General features: G+C 43.4%; 1 protein-coding gene across 5 annotated transcripts in view; it reads left to right on the top strand.

Annotated features, from left to right (window-relative positions):
- GHR (growth hormone receptor) overlaps positions 1-23,017 on the top strand; it is a 194,060-nt gene that overhangs the window by 134,147 nt on the left and 36,896 nt on the right. For 2 of the 5 annotated variants that reach the window (XM_074995610.1, XM_074995611.1), the window contains exon 3: positions 22,730-22,914. The exons of 2 other annotated variants lie outside the window; for them this stretch is intronic. In XM_074995610.1, coding sequence (XP_074851711.1) covers positions 22,730-22,914 — 185 coding nt within the window. Of the gene's footprint in view, positions 1-22,729; positions 22,915-23,017 lie in introns of those variants that run through there. One more of the 5 variants, XM_074995612.1, reaches the window with a different exon arrangement.

The raw sequence follows: 23,017 nt of genomic DNA, 5'->3' as shown, positions 1-23,017 counted from the left end.
TAAAGTGTAACCACCATGTAACAACATAGCATGTTATTTTGAAAGCTCTGGATCGGTTGGTTTGGTCAGGTGTTTGTTTGTTTTTTTTTTTTAAAAGCTATTTCAGCACTCACGGAAAGATGCCAGAACCCGACTAATGGTCCTGGAATTTGGTGTTTTCCTTCCATCTGTAAAAGTGGAACACATGAAGTTGTAGTATAACATCCATTTTTCCCATTTCTCCACAAAGTTGTCTGAATGCGGGCTTGGCACCTGTTTGCGAATAATTATGTGTCTGTAGCCGGTAAATCTTTGGTCACTTAGCTGAGGCTGTCAACAAACTTGCTGATTGAAACATGAAAATAACCATAGCTGATGAAGGCATGTCTAGACAGATGCTTCAAACAGTGCCAAGCCCGCATGAACAAAGTGCAGGATCTGGTCTTGAGAGTTTGAACAGTTTATGACAAAGGGGGATTTTAAGTAGTTTCTTGAAATTTTAAATGGTCTGCGACTCATTCTGGAATATGCCCCGTGGATAGAAAGCTCTGCCTTCTGTGCTGTGTGGCACATTGGAATCTGTATAGCAGTACTCTGTTTTTAGGGAGAAACTGTCAGAGATAATAGAATACACATTAATCTTTAATTTTCAGTGTCTCTCCCCACCAGCCCATGCCCTTTGGTTTCTCAGTTCAAATCAAGGCTAAAAGCTGAAAAACCACCCCGGAGACTGTTCTCATGAACTAGCTTGGAAATCTCATGAGACATTGCTCAGCTCTGATTTGCTGGTCACTAAATGAGTTCTGTTCTTCTTTATGCCTCATGCAATCTGGCTAGCTTCATTGGAGTGTACATGAGTGAAGGGAATGGCCCCAGAAATTCAGATTAGAATCCAAGCTTTGACAGGCTGCATATGCTTTGAGAGCTTAGCCTACACAGATTACCAATGTTCAGCCAAGATGAGTGACTGAACATCTGTCGGGTAAATGCTTCATAATGAAGACAGCGGTGATGTTTGTGTAGGTTTGTTCATTTTGGCTGATTAGGAGAAAAAGGCATGTGTGAGGTCTAAAGATGAGCTCCTAATGTAACTTACCAGACCACTAATTCTAGTCACAAAGGTAGTGAGGAAACACGGACATGATAAGGTATCAGTATCCATTGTGGGTGTAGCAATGGATCCATGTAAATCGCAATATTGCATCATAGTCATAAGTTTGTTTCCACCTTCTGTTTTTTTCCCCTCTCGTCAGGGACATCTTGAGGTTTCTCATCTGTCATGTTTATTTCTGCCCGCCTGTTGTGTTGGTTGAATATTGAGGTTCCACACAAAGTTAGACTTGGCTTCCCCCTGCCTGCAACTAGCAAATATTTTTCCTGGGTAATCAGAAGCATGAAGACTGAGCCGACTGCAAGACCAAATATTTGCTTTATAATGAGACTTTTGCCTTGCATTTGTATCTGCCCAGTGCTTTATGCTTTCTGCTTGTGCATGAAACCACTACCCGGGGCTAAAGTCTGAGTCCATAATGTATGAACTCTGCCTTCCTTGAAATGAAAACAAAATGTGGATAAATATTAAAAATAACTAGTGATCTGGTTTCTTTCATACTAAGTCATCATTTACTAGTGTGTAAAGTGTTTGTGGTAACAGTAGCAGATGCTCCAGAGGGATTTTCTGTTCAACCCTTGTTTAAGGTCATAGAAGTCTGGGATTCCCCACACTAGAACATGCTTTGTGTTCCTGTTCCAACTTCAGGCTTCACTCATTAAAAATAAAACATGCCACGTATCTGTTTTGCTGTGTAATACTACCAGGTAATGTGTACAGTTAACCTGCTGGGCTCTATTTAACTTGTATGAAGGCCCTGAGTCTCAAGCGTAAGTAGAGCCCTACCAAATTCATGATCCATTCTGATCAATTTCACTGCTAGAAGGTTCTCAAATGAGTCAATTTCACAAATTCAAATATTTTGTCTGAAATTTCAGGATTTCTACCCGGGGGGGGTGGGTCCTGACCTAAAATAGGATTATGAATGGAGCAGATTTCAAAGCTGTGTGGGGAGGGACTGCCCATCACCTTCACTTCTGTGCTCTCTTCCCAGAGATGATGGTGGCCAATTTGTGGGTCCATGAGCAAAATGGTGCCCACACCCCGGAAGAAGCCCCAAAGGCTATAGACCATACAGGATCACCCTGAGTCCCTGCAGGAGCAGTGGGAAGAAGCCCCAGTCTTCAACTAGAAACATGGGTAGCAGAAACCTTCAGCTCAGGCTACCCCAAGCCCCAGCTGGAGCAGCAGAGGAGGTAGAAGCCCTGAGCCCAGCAGAACCACTGTGGGAAGCTGCCAGAGTCCTGAGCACTGCTCCCGGAGCTGCACAGGAGCTGTGGGGGGAGCCCAGGCTGCCCTGGCTGCAGGTGCCAGGAGCAAAAGCCCTCTTTCCTGGTAGGAGCCACTGTGGGAATGAGCCCCAATATGGAGGAGGAGCTGCAGGGGTAGCCCAGAGCCCAGGCTGTGCCACCCTCCTTCCTGCACCATCTCTTGAGGTGGGTCTGATATCCACATCTAAAGTGGCCATGCAGGGGAAATACAACTTAGGTCCCTCCCTAGCCCAACCAGACTAACAGCTGGGAGCCCTAGGCTTCCAGCACCATGGGGTGATCAGATTCCATGGAGAAGGTCAGATTCCACAGTTGTCGATACATTTTCTGTTGCTGTGAAGTTGGTAGAGCACTAAACATGAGGTGCCCTGGAGTAGTATGTTTCTCTGTCCACACCAAGGAAGAACCTTGAGATCCAGGTTGAAGATTAGTGAATGTTAGGGTGGCCAGGTGACCAGTTTTTGACCAGGAACTCTATTTGAAAAGGGGTCCTGGCAGGGTGTATTCACATCTGCTGGAGGTTCTCTTTTTAAATAATACAAAGTCAGTCACCTTAGTAGAGTTACGGTGGAGTGGTGACTATCCACTGGGTTGGAAGCTGTGCTACTAACCAATGTATCCTTCAGTGTTCCATATGAAGCTCCAGTACCAGCCACTTCAGCAGTTACTGAGACACGTCTCCTGCTCTTTTGGGAGGGGCAGGAAAAGGGCTGGTAATGAGTATGGTGGTTAATGCCATCCAAGAAGCAGTAAAATGAGGGAGGAGTATGTGACCTTCCTCAAACCAGAGGTAGGAACTAAACATGTTCACAATTCCTGAAGACTTGCTGCTAAAGACAGAAGCGGGACCATAGTCAAAAGAAGAGAATCAGGGAGGATTTTCTAGTTCCATATTCTGATACGTTCATGTGCCCCTTTGTCACCAAATTAAATACAGCAACTATTAATAATACCCTGCCCTTGCAGGAGATGGGACAGACCCACAAAAATTGAGCATATCTAGTTTGCAACCTAAACTAAGGTCAAGGGCTGATTTCTCTCTTATCTGGTTAACTCTGTTGAAATCAGTGAATTTATTCCAATGTAAACTGTGAGCAAGAGAAGCTCCAGGTCCTCATTGATTTACCCATCTTCAGCTCTTCACTAAAAATGACTAATTTATTCTGGTCATCCAGGTGGTATCACCTGACTCTCACACATTCTCATACTGTTTTTCTATTTGTTGCTACACAAGTTCTTTAAGTGACAAAATTCCCTGCACTTACTCTGCTGTTCTGCTAATGGCAGAGGAGGTGAATTAATCACTTGATTCTATGCATTTCAGTGCCTTGTGAACATTTTGTATAATTATAGCCTGGGGTCCATGTGGCTGAGGAAGTGGTGTAATTATAATAATGTTTTAGACCTATCAGAATGGTAACCCCTCTGTAATATGGTTCAGAGGAATGTAGGGGATTATAGTCAACTTCAGTGGCTTGCTTGTTCAAGCGCTTTGTGACCTATAATTAGCATAATTTCCAAATGAAAGTATTGGAGTATTGGCAGTAGACAGGTATTTTGAATATTGCCTTTGATCTTACAAAGTAATCAAGGAAAATGGGAGAAAAGAAAGAGAAAAGAGAAGGGGCAGGGACCAAAAGCAAGGTTACAGATTTCCACTGCCAAAGGCCATGAATTCTACATTATCTGTCTTGGATTGCAAAGTCGTGGAAAGTGCATTATTTTTGTGCACTATATAAATCATTAAGTGCCTACAGAAGGAATTTCCTGTCTGGCTACCTAGATAGTGTCATGAATTTCTAAGTAGTAAAACGAAAAAGTAGTCCTGTAGCACTTAAAAGACTAAAAAAATAATTTATTTGGTGATGAGCTTTCATGGGACAGACCCTCTTCTTCAGATCTCGAAAATTTGCAAGTGTCTAATAAGTTAAGTCAAACTTGCAAATTTTCCAGATCTGATGAAGTGGGTCTGTCCCATGAAAGCACATCACCTAGTATTTTGTTAGTCTTTAAAGTGCTACCAGATTGCCTTTTTTTCGGGGGGTGAGGATACAGACTAACAGAGCTACCTGTCTGTGACTGGTCACCTTCTAAGTAGTAGTTCTGGGTTTGACAACTTCCCTTCTTTCCACCTTCCCAGTTTGGTTGGAGCCACCTACTGCTTAATTTCTCTTACTCAATGTCCCCACCTAAAAGAGAAGGATGACCTATATCTCATAGCAGCATTAAATGGATTACAAAGCTATAGTGTGCAAAGCACTTATATATCACCTTCAATTTCAGTGTGAAGTTCAAGTATTAGCTGAGTTCTCTTCATCTGAACTAGTGCAAATCTGTTGATCTTTGGAGCATACACCAAGCCATATCTCTTTGAAAGGGTTGTTGAAGCAATACATTTTGTTAAACTGATGTATAGGGGGACAAAGTTTCTGGCTTTTTCTCCCCTGCTTATGTAATAAGTGTGGTGGAATTGAGGTTTCTTTCAATTTATTATATTTGTTAGTTAGTTAAGGATGTTTTCAAAGAAACGCCTCATTTTTGTTGTTTCATTAATCGAAATAAAAGATGAGCGCAGGATGTCAGGAGCAGTATTGCTTCTTTGTGAGTGTCATGCAGCCTTTGAACCTGGACCCCTTTCTGACAGAACACACTCAGTACCCATGGAGTTGTTTCAAGGGTAGCCTTTGTTTTACACAGGAAAGAGGAGCATGATGCCAACTAGTGCAGATGCTGGGCACATGCTGTTTTTTGGCACTGGTCAGCTAATAGTAATAGGTCACATCTAGGTTTGTTTTTTCCGTGCAAGCGATGGTTGCATGTTCAAGTGACCAATCTGAAGATTTACTTCCAGCTCTACCTCCTGTTGTTTGAAAGCCAGTTGATTCAGATGCACTGGTAGGAACCAAGGCAGAAGAGAAAATCCCTGTGTTCTGAGGTCACTGCACTTACACCATAGGTAAATTTGTCCCCAGGAGCCCATGTTTAGAGTGCAGTAACCAAAAGAGGAAGGGTCTGTTGGCTCTTGCCTCTCTTGTCTTTCCTATGACTCAGAATTGACGGGTCTGAAATGTAAGTGTCAGTGCTGTATTCTCACAGTGGCAGGCAGTGAGTATTTGAAAAAGAGAGATCAGAGAGGGCACATAGAATCACCCTTGGAAGCTTGTCAGAAAGTGCTGTGGTTTACTTTGCAAATCTGCTTATACAGGTTGCTCATGCCTCTGTAAAATTGTGCATATGAGTCACCAAATGCAACAGTTATATAAACAGAGGTGAAAAAAGTACCCCAAAAGTCACTTGCAGCTAGATGGTACTCAAGTATCCAGAAGTGAAAGCTGCTGCACTTTCACTGAAGTAACTTTTTATGTACTATTTCCACCTCTGGAGTGGTTTTTCCTCCGCTGAACTGAGAAAAACACACAAAGTCAGGCAACACTGTTCAGATAACCAGATACCCCGTCTTGGCAGGTAGCCTGAAGAGTTACAGAAACTGAAGATGCCAGAGGAACTGCAGGGTGTGTTAAGCTATATGGTCCAACTCCCTTCCAGAGAAAGACTGCTCCCGTTTTGATATTCTCTATTTCTTTGCCAAACCTCATTTAAAGATCCACTACTTCCTTTGGTATGAAACACTGCTCCACCATCTGATAGAACTCACTAGCAAGAAGGTATTTTCCTGATATTCAACCTAATTTTTCTCTTTTTCAAATTTAATCCTGTTGCTCTGAGATATAGGTGCTTATGACACTTCAGTACTTTCTTCTTGTGTTATATCCTCCAGAACCTAACATCAGGTTGAATTTTTAAAAAGATTAATCATTCGTAGAAATTGATCCATTCCTGGACATTTCATGGATACTGCCAACAAAATGTAGTAAAGGGTCCACAGTTATTTTTCCTTCATCCAGATGGACCCACGACTCAAGGTAGCAGTGGAACTGTGTATGCAAAGTATGTTGCTGATATAGCTTAGAGCACTTGTATAGTAGACTGAGCTCTGTGATAATTAGATTCTCTACACAGAACCAATTTTTTGTTTAAAAATGATACAATAGAGAGGATATTGTTTTAGAATCCCTATTTAAGTAATAATCTTTAGTAGACTTCTGAAAGCTTCAAAAACCAGGATGGCTGCATCTACACTAGTAAGTTCTTTCAAAAGATTTTTCGAAAGAGGGGGCTCTTTCAAAAGATTCCACACAGTGTCTATACACAAAGAGCATTCTTTCAAAAGTAAATCAACAGAATGTGGCATTCCTTTTGAAATCACTCTTCCTTTCCTGTTTCAGGAAGAGCGCCCCCTTTCGAAAACTTCTTTTGAAAGCAAACGTAGATGCGCCACAGGCCCATTTTTTTTCAAAAGAGCAGTCTTCATAGGGCCTGATTTTTTTGGTCCCTGGCTCATTTTTTCAAAAGAGCACTGGACTGCGTGGATATGCTCTCTTTCAAAAAAGCAGATAGCTCTTTTGAGCCTTTTATTTGTGTGTGAACGTACTCTTTAAAAAGAAGCTTTTTCAGAAGCGATCTTCCGGAAGGACTTCTTTCAAGAGATCTCTGTAGTGTAGACGTAGCCAGTGTGTATAGAAGACTGTGTTGTTAAACAGTTTCTTCTTTAAATTTTGAAAGAGAGGGGCTGTTGAGTAATTTTAAAAAATATGAGAAGAAAGGAAGATGCATCAAATTGAAGAAAAAAATAGAGGAAAAAACGGTACTTTGTTATACCTTTATTTTGTATGTCTTTATAATTTCATGGGAGCTTCCTATGGTCTGGTGAATTGTAACTGAAGATTCATTGCAGTAATTAATCTCTGAATTACTATATCACTAAACGTGCATACTATATTGATTAATCTTGCAAATTAAAAGCCATGAATGAAACATTTTTACCAGAGATTTCTACACTTTCAAAAATGAACTGATCATACTTCTCTCTTAAACCAAGAAAGATCATAAGATCCAAATATTTTATGTCAAAAGAATACTGAATAACATAGTGCCTGCTTTCTTGGCCTCTGAAAATGCAAATCTGTTTTCCTCCCATAAAGTCTATGGCTTAAATGTTCAAAGCTGCCTAAAGGATTTTTATATCCAGTAAAACTGAATGGGAATTAGGTTTCTTATTCCTTTACGTGACTTTGAAATCTCTCATGTTATTCTTTAGTTTTCTGTCTTGATCTGTGCATTCCAGTTAAAAGAATGATGGTGTTTTAGAGCCTCTCAGAGAATGCTCTGAGTGAATGGAATTTTCACCCACATACACACACTGCCACACATTGATTGCTTTATCCCCCACATATGAAAAGATAATGAAATGACAGCGTTTTGTAAAAAAGGGGTTTTAAAATTTGAAATTGCAGAAGGCAGCTGCTATGTATCTGATTTTTGGCCTGACTAAGTGGATGAGATTAATCTTTTATTGAAGTAGCTTGTGTTGGTGAAAGAAACCTGCTTTTGCCATTACACAAAACACTCCCTCAGGTCTGATTTAGCAGTGAACATAAATGTGACCTGAAAAACAGTATCTCTGTGATTTACCAACTCGACAATTTATTTGAGGATTTTTGGGCAGGTTTCATTTCCCACAAATTTCAAGTACTTCCCACCAGCTAACTTCCTTTAGATGATTGTTCTGTCGTGATGGGCGCTATTTTCACTCTCCCTTTGCCTAAAAATAGCCAGGTTTAGTCCCTTTAGATTTTGTGTAGCCATTGGAAAATGTTAATGAACACCTGGCCTAAAAGATCCCTGGAAAATATAAAGTGAGGTGGTTCTGCTTACCGCTCAGTATCACTGCTTTGCACAAATTAGATAATCATTGTTTTGGCAAATGGCTCTTACCATTAAACTACATGAATATCTGCAGAAATTGGAAGGAGCCTGAATGTTCAGCAAAGGCAAGTTCAGAGAATCACAGAACACTAAAACTGGAAGGGACCTCAAGAGGTCATCAAGTCCAGTCCCCTGCCCTCATGACAATATCAAGCGTCATCTAGACCATCCCTGATAGGTGTCTGTCTAACGTGCTCTTCAACATCTCCAATGATGGAGATTCCTCAACCTCCCTAGGCAATTTATTCCAGTGTTTAACCACCCTCACAGTTAGGAGTTTTTTCCTAGGGTAGGTCCACACAGCAAAGTTGTTTCGAAATAGCAGCCACTATTTTCGAACAAGTATGCAAGCATCTACACAACACAGCCGCTATTTTGAAATAATTTTGAATAGCCAGTGCCTTATTGCGAACTTGTTAAATCTCATTCTATGAGGAATAGCATCTTAGTATTTTGAAATAGGTACTGTGTAGACAGGGAATAGAGTCTATTTCAAAATAAGCCACCATGCTTCCAATGGCTCTGTTTCAAAATAGACTCTATGGGTGTGGCTATACTTCTCGGAAGATTGATCCAGTCAGGTTTGATCATCCGGAGTTTGATTTTTCGAATCTGGCAAAGACGTGCAAAATCTCTCTCTCTGGGATCAGCAGTTGACCCTTGCACTCCACATGATAGCATGGAGTAAGAGAAGTCAATGGGAGAGTATAGAGGCTAGATCTATACCAGGGAAACAAGTCGACTGCAGATAAGTCAACTCTAAATATGCAAATGCCATAGCTAGAATTGTTTACTTGAAATTGAATCACTTCCTCAGCATACAGCATATGTGTTTAGATGGTGTATTTCAAAATAGCTAAGTGTTATTTCAAAATGCATTTTTGTGTGTAGCTGAGCTATTTTGAAATAAGCTCTTATGGAATAGCTTATTTTGGAATAAGGCTGCTGTGTAGACATACCCTTAATGTGAAAGAAAAACTCAACTTTGCCTGAAACTTTCCCCACCATTCAGGGATTAATACAGTTTGAATCTCTCTAATCCGGCACCCTTTCATCTGGCAAACTCTATAATCCATCATGACTTTAGTTAGCCAGGTAACCACTCATCGTGAGGGTGGCCAAGTCTCCCATGGTCCTACAGTTTGTTTCCAGCCACCAGTCCTGGCTCTCGATGTTCTGTGCTGTTCTGTAGCTATAATTTACCGGTACATGTCTTCTGAGAGCCCGGTAAGCAGTGGAAGTGTTGGTAATGTGCTAGAAAATATTAACCTCCCATCGTCCTGCTCCAGTCAGGCCCTGAGGTTGCCAGATGAGAGAGGTTCAACCTGTAGGGCCCTTCTCCAAAAGGGATGTTGCAGTGCATAGAAAAATGTAACTTGTTACTCAGGCTTTTCTCCCAAACGGAGGGTTTTATGTTTTTTTCCCCTCTCATATGTCTTCTCTGATGCACTAAAAGATCGGAGGTTTGAATCAAACTATTTCCACCGTCCATGGACTTATGGGGGTGGGTCTTTCCCCTGTGTGGATTCTCTGATGTCTCATAAGTTTGGAGCACCAACTGAAGTTTTTCCTGCAGTTGGAGCATTGATAGGGCATTTCTTCCATATAAACACTCTGATGCATGATGAGATCAGAGCGCTGAATGAAACCTTTCCCAGGCTCCTGGCATATATAATTTGTCTCATTGGCTTGATGCTGATCTAATGTATTCCAGTGGAAAGCCAGAGTGACTCCATGTAAGTCATGGGGTAAATAATGAGCTCTCATGCAGGCCCAATGTCACCACCAGTTACACAGCAGAAACATAGGATGTATTGTAATTTCTTCAGCTCCAACTACACGAACCACTGGGAAGATTCTGTGCTTTGCAAGAGTCCTGATGATTATGTGATGTAGTTGAGTGTAAAGTGTCATGAGTAAGATGATACTATGCAGGTGTATGTTTGTTGCCCCCTACGCCCTGCAACTCTGATGGCTGGAATGCTTTGGATAATAACGAGAGAGCAGTGTTTGGCTCAACAGAGGAAGATCCTTGCCCCAGTGCAGTCAGTGGCAAAACTCTCAGTGATTTCTGTCTCATCAGGATTTTACTCTACATCCCCAATACTGGGAAACTAGAACATTAGTTACTGAGTAGAAGTCATCATTAGGAGGTGCAGCTGATATTCTTTTTCTGTTTTGCTCAGTGTGGTTCCTTCAGTGATAGTGAGTCAGGTAACAAATCATGGTTGTCTTCAGACAAAATGTCTCTATTGAGAGTACCATGTGTTGGATGAAGCTACTGAAGTGCCTTGTTAACAGTAAGATGTGGTTTCATGAACACCAGAATAATTTATTCTCGTTCTCTTTTAACTTAGGTTTCTTTGCCTCAGGGATAGGTTATTCGTAATTAACAATTCCATTGTTCCTAAGGAATGTGGTTGTCATGGAAGGTCATGGTCATGGAGCTGGTCCTTGCGGTATGCCGAGAATGCCCTGTTCTGTGAATGGGTGTAGTACTGAGGTTTTGAACTTACGTGGTTGAGGTGTCGCCAGAGGGATATTAGTCTCCCAATACATGTTAGCTTCATGTATAACTCTAGCTCCTCAACCTCCTTGCATTTGATTTTAAGGAGACTTTTCTATTAGAATACATATGCTGTTTCCGTATCCTTAGATGGGATTATAGTAAATGCTGCTTGGTAAATAAAGCTATTTATATTTTTTCTTTCACTGCTTTGAGATCTCTCCTGGGTTGCACAGTTGTTGTATGTTCCTTCCATCTTCTGTCTTGTCTTCCAACTCTAGTCATCCTATTTGTGTTCTCTCGTGCTTTTCTTCCCATGGTGTGTCCTCCTCCTGTTTTGTTTCTTCATTCATTTCTCGTCCTCTTCCCTTTTAGTTCCCTGTCATCTGTTCCTCTCAATCCACTCCCCCTGTCTGTCTAGCATTCCCCCCTGCATTTTAACTTTTACTTGGTAATGCTGTCCTCACATGGTATTCTCCTCCTATACCTTTCTGTGTTGCTTTTATAGTTAAACTTAGGATACTCATGTGTATTTGTTGTCCTCTAGAGCAGCTAAACAGATATTACCATACCCATCTACTGTGCAACCCATCCCAAAAGTAGTGTTAGGTGTCATCTGCAGAATTCTTTTATGACTTTTAGAGTAATTATAAATCTCTCTTCTACCCAAGACTGGGTTGACCAGATTTCCAATGTCCCTTTGTCACATGGGAAGGAAGGTGGTAACATATAGGAGGGTTCAGGCAATTGTTGAAGGAAGTCATGTTAGGAATATATATCCACCTGACCCATACTGAGTTACATGGGGGCATCTGGCTACCATCCTCTCCCTTTCTTAAAGGAACTCGGGTTCTAGCCACTTCCGTCTAGGATCTAGTGCCATATTTGATCAGACCTGATGAACTGCACTTATTGTGTAGCATGTCATAAGGTTCAAGGTCATACACATCCAAAAGTGCCTCAAAGAAGTGGGTATAAGGCACTTCTGGTTTTCTTTTGCTCCATTGTATATAGGCATATAGACAATTTCAGCAGGTCGCAGGCGGTTGCTTCACTAATGTCCAGCACAGAAAAATCTAGTCTTTGAATTCAATCTCTCTGGCCTTGTTCAAGGTCCTGTGTTTCCAGCTCCAGTCTGCGTCTCCTTTTGCTTTCACTCAGTCTCTTCCACTCCGTCAGCAAAGCCTTCCTCATAAACCTACCTGATTTCCCTTTCCCATTCCCCTCTGTGCTGCCCCTCTTTGTGGAATGCCATTTCTAAGCCTCATAACCAAGATGCTTCCCTCTTGTCATTCAGTTCTTCTCTTCTCTTTTTGCCTACAAGAAGAGAATTAAAGTTAATCAAAAGGGGAAATTTAACAATCCAATGTAGCTGAAATACCAGGACATGGACATGCCCGACAAAGGAACTGGATGACATTATTATTAGCACCTTGAATGATGGTTTGTGGGATGTGCCTGTCCACCTGGGTTGTATTTCAACCTCCATTTTTAAATAACCTTTAGTGTAGGTGAGCTGGCTGTTGAGGGTGGCTTTAATATAGCACTGAACCATCATTTTGTGGGAGGAACTTGACACTTAGAAAGACTATGCCTGGAAAGCTCTCTCCTCCAGGTAAAACAATGAGATCCAAATGGGCCATTGATTTGGAACCCTCCCGAAGCGGATATGGATGATGGAGCCTGGGATGCCCTCAGCAGAAGAAGGAAGTCTGTTTTAAAAGAGGTATGGGTGGCTCCTATACAAAGAGCCTTGGAGCATGGCCTCTTTTCAAAGTAAAGTAGACATAGAGGGGAGCTGCTAGAGATCTGTTGGGTTTGCCATTTGTATAATAGCAAGGTTCTCGACCACCCACATTCTGGCCCCTGTACAGACTGCTGAATAAAAGTCTGATAGAAGGAAACCTGTTCCAATTCCAGATGCAATTCAGGAGGCTGGATTTGCTATGCAAGCCACAGGCTTGCCTACATCAGTTTGCTCAGAGTATCTCTTAGAGCCAGCCAGCAAAGTCTACAACAGGGAGGGCAATAATTTCTTCCTGGGGGGCACTTCATGAATTTTGGAAAGGTGTCAGGAGCAGCTTCTTATTATTAATGAAATCATATCACCATTTTTTGCAGGGGTGGGCAAGATACAGCTGGTGGACTGGCCCCTGCCCATGGGCTGCATCTGGCCCCAAGTACTATTTATATCCCATTGCTGGAGTAGTGGAAGGGGCTGGGAGCCACGAGTCCAAAGCCCTTTGAATTGCTGCTATTTAGAAGGCTCCCAGCCCCCTTTGCTATAGCGCTGCCTGTCCACCACCTGCGGTTCCTGCAGCTATTTAAAAAAGTCCACAACACCCAGCCCTCGCTGCTACCCTGGCAGCAGGATATAAATTATGTGTGGTCCAGATGCACCCTGTGAGCTGGATCCAAATGTTAGCCAGGCTGGATCTGGCCTGTGGGTCAGATCTTGCCCATCCCTAATCTGCACAGTGCAGTTTGAATGCCACACAGCAGAGCTCTATGTAGTCATCACAGCCTGTGGCTTGGGCCCTGAAAGTGGTGCTCCAAACCTCTCAAAATAGTCACAGTTTGCATCCCTGTCATAGCGCTGCTGCCCAGTCTGCAGGGGATAAGGCAGTGGAGAGAGGAAATGCAACAGAGAACAGAGAGGAGGAGGATGATCACAATTCTGAGAAGAGTAAGGGACCTAAGCAGCATGAGACAGAAACCTTCCTAGGGCTCAGCCCACTGATTACCATGTTTGGGATGGGTATGGATGGCAGTCCATGGAGAAGCAAGCATGATTCGTTTTTTATGCTGTGCCCACCGGCCACAAAGTTCACCAGCTGCTTCTGCTCTTTGTAGCACCTCCCATGTTTGCATGCTCAAAAATAAGAAAAAAATGTTTTAGAAACAGAACACAATATACAAACACAAGCTGCACAAATACTAAAAGCCGAACTGGATATTTTGGTTCTGCTGAGTTCATCTTCTTAAAGAGAACTGACTTGGCAAGTGAAAGAGGCATTAATCGTTATTAGTTTATATTATTATAGCACTCAATGTTTATTTAAATACCAAAGGAAGAATGTAGGGTAAGGCTAAATAATAAAGAAAAGTGGAGCTAGTGTAGGCAATACATTTTTGAATGAGTTCTGTTAGTGCAGCTGCAAAACATTAGTGGAAGTCCTGCCCAGAAAGAAATTGTCAGTGCATTTCTGCTAAGGAAAAGAGGATGAACATCATAACTTATCGTGAAGGCGTATAAAACGCTACAGCCTAAATACTTAATGTCCTGCCTACTAACCTTCTGTCCTCTGCTAGAAAGGTACTTGTGCTGAGATGGGACAACTTCACTGTAGAAAAGTAACAGAGAAGGAGCCGTGTTAGTCTATATACGATCAAAACAAAAAGCAGTCAAGTAGCACTTTAAAGACTAACAAAATAGTTTATTAGGTGAGCTTTTGTGGGACAGACCCACTTCTTCAGACCAGTGTGCAAGGTTATTCCTATGGCTGCACATTTTAAATATACCTAAAATTACCAGATATCACGATGATGATCATGCTGTAAAAGAGGACAAGGATTGTTTGACCCAAAAACACTCAGGTGTCATGTTGTTGAGGCCTGGGATCAGATCCTTGTCGTTTCGTGCCTCTGTCCCTTGAAAGAGCTGCCCATGTTTACTGCAGCTGATTTCACAGGAAATAGCAGCTATTCTGTTAGCCCACCGTATACTACTTTTCCACATACACGTTCCTCTCCATATCAGTATATCCTCTGTGTCTGAATTTGACCTATAAACAAATATTCAGGATAATAATTTTAGCCTGCAAATGTCATATTTGAAACATCACAGAGAAGCCACTTTAGTCATGATCTATGAAAGTAAAAATATGCTTAATGGGATGAAAAAAAAGCAATTTTGAGTGAGTGTGTCAGATCAGAGGAAAACCCATTTCTTCCTTCTGAACATAGAGTTAAACATAAAATCCAAGAGTATTTAATCTTGACTTTTCTGGTACCTATTTTCTGCTCATTCTTAAAAATCGACATTTTGGAATAGTCACAGAATTAACAGCACTTATGCTCCAGGAGCAGTGTTTGCTATTGAAGAGTATAATTAATAATTTGTGATATTCATTTGCCAGAGCTCTAACCACATCCTACTAGGAAATATTATCCTAATGTTGTTAAGCTACATTAATTGTGTGCAATACATTAATGTCCTGCTAGTCTTTTTCACAAGAAAGAATTCAATTTCAGATAATAAAAATACACAAGCCTCTGTTTTCCCATTGCTGCTTGAAATATAATTACAAGCTGAGTCACATGGTATAGGATTAATTGGAAACTTATTATCTACTGTTATTGTTTTGGAAATGTGAGAGGTCACAATGCTTTCTGTACTCACTAAAGCAGTCAGTTTTGCCATTGGTGTTCTGATCTGCAGGCTGGTTTTCCAAGGGACAAATTGTAACTAGTCGTCTGGAGCTGCTGGATGATCCTGCTTGTCTGTAAACAGCTGTGTAATTCCACTGCACATTGGGGAGGGAAAGGGAGAAGAAATTTGCAGAGAAAATGTCACAGATGCAGCCACATCCCTGATCTGTGGGGCTTTCTATTGCGCTGAGGTTTTGGGATGGTTGCCCAAGGCCAGCAGGAGCTCAGTAGCTGCCGTAATTGCTACAGAGTGGCTCCCTTTAATCTACTTCAGGCATGGTCTATGCCTATAATATAGATCAGCCTAGCTATGTCAGTCAGATGTGTGAAAAATTCACACCCCTGAGAGATGTAGTTAAGATAGCCTGAGTCCTGTTCAGTCACTGGCATCAGCTAGATGTGATAACCTCAAAAACGTCTCTCTGACATGCAGCTGTCATAGCGCCGGCTGCGATACAGATCACTCGCTAGTTTGCTCCAAACTCAAGGTGAGACCCAAGAAGCTGTACCCCTCTAAACCAACTGTAAGGCCCCGTATTGATGCCAGAAAGACAGCAAACTCAGAGAGAGCTGAAAAGTTCAGAGTGACCCTCAAGGAGAATCTGCACAGCAGCCCTGGGGGTGCCGATGTGACATCCAGATGGCAGCATCTGAGGGATACAATTTACAACACGGCCTTGTTGGTGTTTGGAAGAAGAGCTAGAAACACAAATGACTGGTTCGAAGCTAACTCTGATAAGATGATTCCAGCCATCGAAAAGAAGCGCGCTGCACTCCTGGACTACAAATGCTCACTGAGTCAGAGTACCCTGCAAGCACTCAGAGCAGCCAGAAAAACAGTATAGCAGACAGCCAGGTGCTGTCCCAACAACTACTGGCTCGAGCTATGCAGCAGCATCCAGACCAGTGCTGACTCTGATAATCTCAGGGGAATGTACAAGGGCATCAAGAAGGCATTAGGACCCACCCAGAACAAGATGTCCCCTCTGAAATCCAAATCTGGTGAAGTCATCGCTGACAAAGCCAAACAGATGGAGCACTGGGTCGAATACTACTCCGAGCTGTACTCACGCGAGAACACTGTGGTTGATACAGCCCTCAATGCTGTCGAGCTCCTACCAGTAATGGGATGAACTGGATCAGGAACCAACTGTGGACGAACTGAAGAAAGCCATCAACAGCATTGCAGTAGGAAAGGCCCCGGCCAGGATGGTATACCACCAGAGGTAATCAGGTGTGCCACAGGCACCCTCCTGGAACCCCTAATTGAGCTACTGTGCCTGTGCTGGAGAGAGGGAGAGGTTCCACAGGATATGTGCGCTGCTAACATTGTAACCTTGTATAAGAACAAAGGAGACAGAAGCGACTGCAACAGTTACCGTGGAATCTCCCTCTTAAGCATCACTGGTAAACTGTTTGCTCACGTCATCCTCGGCAGACTCCAGAAGATTACTCAGAGGGTGTATCCTGAATCACAGTGTGGATTCCGCGCAGAGAGATCTACCATTGACATGGTCTTCTCTCTGAGGCAGCTGCAGGAGAAGTTCAGGGAGCAGAGGAAGCCACTCTATATTGCCTTCATCGACCTGACCAAGGCCTTCAACTTGGTCAGCAGGGATGGACTGTTCAAACTGCTCCACAAGATAGGCTGTCCTCCACAGTTACTCAAGATGATCCAGTCTTTCCACGAAGACATAAGAGGAACCATCCAATATGACAGCACATTATTGGATGTTTTCACCATCAGGAGCGGCATCAAACAAGGATGCGTCCTTGCGCCAACATTGTTCGGGATCTTCTTCGCACTCCTCCTGAAGCACGCCTTTGTATCTTCAACAGAGAGCATCTTTTTGCACACAAGATCTGATGGGAAACATTTTAATCTTGCAAGGCTGAAAGCTAAATCTAAGGTGTGGGAAGCCCTCATCAGAGATTTGCTGTTCGCAGGTGATGGTGCTGTAGTGTCACACAGAGAAGACCAGCTTCAGAAACTGCTGGATCAGTTCTTCAAAGCATGCAAGGACTTCAGGCTTTCCATCAGCCTAAAGAAGACAAACGTACTTGGTCAGGACATTGCTGAACCTCCATCAATCAGCATTGACAACGGTATGTTAGAGGTCGTCCACGAGTTCGTTTACCTCGGGTCTACCATCACTGATACCCTGTCATTGGAGACTGAGCTAAATAGGAGGATTAGAAAAGCAGCCACAACTCTGTCCAGACTCAGCAAGAGTGTGTGGAATAACATCAAGTTGTACACCCACACCAAAATGCAAGTCTACGGAGCCTGCATCCTCAGCACCCTCCTTTACAGCAGTGAGTCTTGGACCCTGTACGCCTGGCAGGAAAAGAGGCTGAACGTCTTCCGCTTGCGCTGCCTCAGGCGAATCCTTGGAATATCGTGGAAGGACAGTGTCCCCAACACCACCGTCCTTTAGCAAGCTGGAATCCCAACCATGCACACCCTCCTCAGGTAGCGGCGGCTCCGCTGGCTTGGCCATGTCCACAGGATGAATGATGGAAGGATCCCAAAAGACATCCTGTATGGCGAGCTAGCCTCTGGCAAAAGACCTCCCGGGTGCACCCAATTGCACTACAAAGATGTTTGCAAGAGGGACCTCAGGGAGGTAGATATCGAGCCGGACAGCTGCGAGGAGCTGGCAGATGATCGCAGCAAATGAAGGCAGGAACTACACAAGGGTCTTCAGAAGGGTGAGATGAGGATCAGACAGCTAGCAGAGGAGAAGCAAGCCCACAGAAAGCACAGTAAGGACCTGCCAGACACCCATTACACATGCAACAGATGCAGCAAGGACTGTCACTCCAGTGTGGGCTTTCACAGTCACAGTCGACGCTGCAGAAGATGATTCCAAATGGAACTACCAAGGGTGTGATCCATAGTCTACGTAGAGTGAAGGATGCCTAGTACCTAGCCTGAGTCCTGTTACAGAAACTGCTAGGGTGATGGAAGACTTCTTCTGTTGATCCAGTCACCACTTCTTGAGGGGCTGGATTAAGTACAGGCTGAATATTTACCAGACAACGGGAAGTATATTGCCTCGCAACATTACCAACACTCTCTCTGCTTACTGGGCTGTTAGAAGATATTTGGGGTAAATTACAGCTAAATAACAGTACAGAACACTGAGAGCCAAGACAGGAGGCTGGCAACAAACTTTATGGGACCAGGGGAAACTTGGTCACATCCATGATAAGTGGTCATCTGGCTAACTAAAATCATGCCAGATTTCAGATGTTGCCTCGGAAGGGAGTTGCAGATTAGAGAGGTTCAACCTGTACAAAGGGGAAAAATACAGTATAAGCTTTGCTATCTGGCATGCATGGGGAATGGGAGTTGCTGGTTAATCAAATGTGCCAGTTATTCAAGCTGCTTCATGTTTAAGAAATGAAATAACCTTACTTCACACTACACATTTTTAACCCTCCCCTGCTGCCTCAGGGCCATCAAACAAACACTGGATAACTATGACAGATGGCGATCAGAATTTTTCTGGTTAACTGAAGGAGGAATAGTGTTGCCATCTCTGCCAGATGCTGGTTAACCAAGCTTTTCTGATTTTAAAGTGCGAGATAACAAAACTCTACTGTAACCCTTCTGTTGCTGTAGCAAGTCTCTGTGCTGGAATGCTTCAACAACACAGCTGCAGCACCACATTCATTTTGTTTTTCATTGGAGATTTTACCACATCACTGACATTTTTGCCCTGTGATGGCTAGCCATGTATTTACCAAAGAATTCTGCCACATATCCTAATTCATTAGTCTTCCATTCTAGTAACATTTCCTTGCTGAAAAAGCTCCCAGAACTGAACACACACTGATGGAGTTAATTTCTGGGTTCAGTTACAAATGTCCTTATTGCTGATTGTGTCCTTTCATTTATTATGGAACAACAGCCCTGTTCAGTTTCCTGGCTTCAAGTAGTGGAGGGGAGCTGGGAGCCAGGTTGCCCCTGGTTCCTGGCTCCCTTCCAGTGGCTGGCGCCAGAAAACTGACCAAGGCTGCTGCCCTGGTCAGTTTCCTGGATCTGCAAGATGAGTCAGGAGCCAGGTTGCTGCCTGGTTCCCCCCTCCCTGCCACTTGCGGGACCAAGGAAACCGAGCAGCTCATGGCTGGTCAGTTTCCCGGGTCCCCTAAACAGCAGGGAACTGGAAACCAAACGGCAGCCTGGTTCACATTTCCCTGCCCCTTGCAGGACCCAGGAAAATGAACAGCCATATGCTGATCGGTTCCCTGGCTCCTACAAGACCAGGGGAGCTGGGAACATCTCTCCCCTGGACTTGTGCAAAAATTTGAGTTACACAGGGTTTGCAGGAACACAACCCCCCCATGTCACTTGAGGGTTTACTATACACTCACCATACCTTACAGAAGGAACCATACTATTAATCATCCTCATAATCAAAGTTGTTACAGACCCTAAAGGACACAGGCTGAGAGACACTTTTATAATGCACTGCACTGATGCCTGCATATCGAATGCATATTGTGGAGGGGTTTAATTCACTTTTCTATGTGCTCACCCTACTGATGTTGAGGTGCCCATCTCCCATAGGTTACTTGTCCATTTACCTCAAGCTTATTAGCGTATATATCAGTTAGTTACCATAATTTTCTTGTGGTGGGACGTCGCCGGTGTTCCTAAAATGTACCAAGCTGATTGCATTGGCATCTTGTAGTTACTGCCAACAGTTTAGTCATTCCACCAGTCTGTCTTGTGATAGCTTATGATCAAGGGTTACTCCGAGTTAACTGCCTTGTTCAGCTAAGCTGTTGTTTTACAGGCCTGTGGCCTCTGTGTTCCTTGTTTCAGCAAATACCTACACGGGCTACAAATTGAAAACTTCAATCCACTGTTCTTAAGCCATCCTCAGCACTCACATTATGCTGCCGTGCCTAAGAACTGGTCTAGCTCTGGTTCTGTGGACCAGGTTCCGCAGCTGTGTACGCAAGAGTGTCTGTGCCGCTGAGGTAAAAATGACCCAACAGAAACTTGCAAAAGGGCCATTCTGATATCCTAAGTGTTGGCAGCAGTTGGTACGGGGAACAGTCTCTGCTTCAGCCCAGGACAGGTCCCAGACACATTAGTAAAGTATAATCTCCTCTCCATATTAGCATTTTAGGACCAGTGACAAACAACTCAGCAGTTCTGATCCCCTCTGGCAGGGGGACGAGGTACCATACGAGCCAGCGTATTACAATACAATGTTGAGGGTTTTTCCGATGAAAAGACAAAACTTTTGCAAATGCCTCTTTAAGGGAAGAATGAACAGCAGGCCTGTAATGGCAACCCTTCAGCGCAAGGTTCTATAGAGTACCCTTGATCCAGAGTACAGATTGGACCTCCTGGGTCCAGTGCCCTTGGGACTAGAGTGAAGTTCTTCTCCCTGTCAGCTGCGTGCTTGGGGGTGGGGGTGCCCAGGAGAAGTTCATGTGCCACCCAGCTGATTAGCAGAACGCCCACAGACAGCAGCATGTGTGTGTACTAGTTAGTGGTGCGCCTCTGCACATGCCTTGTTGCTCATAACAAAATTTATTCTACTCATGGATGGAAAAAATCGGAGAGACCACTGCTTGAGCAGCCCTAGGACATGGAGTTTCCCAGACCAGGAGAGGGCAGTGCTCCCCTCCCGGCTGTCAGGCCCCTCCCACCTGCCCTGACCCATGCATGGGCTCTGCTTGTGGTCTGTCAGGGCTTGCAGCCTCTGGCTTCCCTGCCCACTGGCCCAGATGCAGCTTCCCATCCCTGGCTGAAGCTCTCAGCTGCAGCTCCCCACCCAACACTGACCTCCCTCCTGTCAGCCATGCCAGGAATCTCTGGCTGCAGTTCCCTGGCCACTGCCAACTTCCCAGCTCCTGCCAGGCCTTCTTCAGCCAACCCAGATGCAGCTGTCCAGCCCCAGTGGGAGCCATTCTTCCATCTGGTCCCCACTCCCCTCTGTCAGGGTTCTTTGAAACAGCAATGCCCATGGTCCTGACCGACCATGGATAAAGCTGGACCTCAGAGTCCTGGCTTTCAGAGATTCAACCTGTATTATTATTTGGTAAGAATAATTGTATATTAGCATACTGGTGCCAATGGGAGTGCTGCCCCCTGCCTGATTTCTTACACTTTCTATCTGGTCACCCGAGTGAGGATCATTTTTCAGATGTTGACTTGAAGCTGCACTATTAATTTCATGGGTCTATGATATGTCTGTACTGATGGAGAACAGGAACTGTGAACAGCAAGTATTAAGTGATAAAGCAGATGTATGCTTAAAGCTGCCTTTGTGTCTAATAAACTGTTACTGCATGTATGACACTAAGAGTCCCTCATTGCATTTATTTCAAGTAGCACTTACTAGTACTGGACTGAGGTAGAAAGTCTGAGGGTAAGATCCAGGTCTCATGCAAGTCAATGTCAAATGTCCCATTGGCTTCAAGGGACAAAATTTCACCCTTGATCTTATTTCAGACACTGTAGTTTGAGGCGTGTTAGAACAGAGTTTTTGATTTGTCCAGTTATCAACATCTGCATCACTTGCAAAATAGTTATATGAATTTACATCTGGATGTTCAACACCTTCACAACATATGGGTTTTTGAGTCTGGAGTCTAATAACTTTTTAATATGTTCCCTCTTGTATGGGTGGGGAGGAGTCATCCGTGTCTGTTGGTAACAATAATAGGCATATAGTGTGTGGTTTTTTAATCTAAAAACGGTGATTGTTAGGGTGGAGCCCAGGATTTTGTCTGGTTTTACATGTTTATTTCATTTCTTTCTTTTCCCTTCCCATTTTGGATTTATTAAGTTCAGAATGGGCGAAGGTTGTTTTTGTTCTTTTTATATGCACTGTTCAGCACAGATCAACTTTAAAATATAGTATATCTCCATGAAGTATTATGGGAGAAATTTAATTAGGAGCATTCAGGGAAAATTTGGAAACCAGAGTTTCAGAATTCTGAAACATACATATCTGTTTATTGTAAACTTCCATGTACTCTAAGGCCTGATCTACACTAGGGATCAAAATCGATCCCATGCATACAATTCTAGCTACACCATTAGCATAGCTAGAATCGACACATCAGGATCAACTTTGTTCCCTAGTGTAGACTGGGGCTCTTTGGGCATGCAGTGACATCCCTTACTCCACGCAGCAGCATGGAGTACCAGGGGCAATGGCCGAGCCCAGAGAGCTCAATTTTGCAGTGCCTTCACTGATGTGGCAAAAGCAATCTCCAGAAGATTGATCGCGACACATTGAATCCACCATAAGTATGGATGTATCCTTAGGGTGAAATCCAGGCCCTGTTAAAACTAGCAGAATTTTACCTTTGACATTAATGAGGCCAGTATTTTACCTGTAAAAGCAGCAGGAGTTTTGCTTGCATCAGGGCTCTGGGATGGGCCCTCTGAGATTGAGGTGCCAAATGTCTGACTGAAATAAAAATATAATACCTGTTTTCAATTCTGCAGTAATGTTGAAATTAATTTGTAGGTGGAGACTATAATGTATGTGTGGTTCAAATATTTCTTTAATAATGAGCAGCATTAGAAAGAACAGTGATTTGATTTTATTTCCAACACACTGTTTAAAGGATTGATACAACCTGATGCTCCAGTTCGTCTTACCTGGGCCCTACTGAATACCAGCCTGACTGGGATCCATGCAGACATCCAAGTGAGATGGAAGCCACCACCATCAGCAGATGTTCAGAAAGGATGGATTACACTGGAGTATGAACTGCAGTACAAAGAAGTAAATGAGACAAAATGGAGGGAGGTATGAAGGAAATATTAATATATAAACAAGTGTACAAGGAGTTGCCTTGTGCTGGGTTCTGAAAGGAATATCCTTACTAGCAGTAGCCGTGTAAAAGAGGGCT

Source organism: Carettochelys insculpta, chromosome 5 (assembly GCF_033958435.1).
Source record: "Carettochelys insculpta isolate YL-2023 chromosome 5, ASM3395843v1, whole genome shotgun sequence".
Lineage (NCBI taxonomy): Eukaryota > Metazoa > Chordata > Testudines > Carettochelyidae > Carettochelys > Carettochelys insculpta.
Note: the sequence above shows the minus strand (reverse complement) of the source record. Positions and strands in the feature narration are given on the sequence as shown.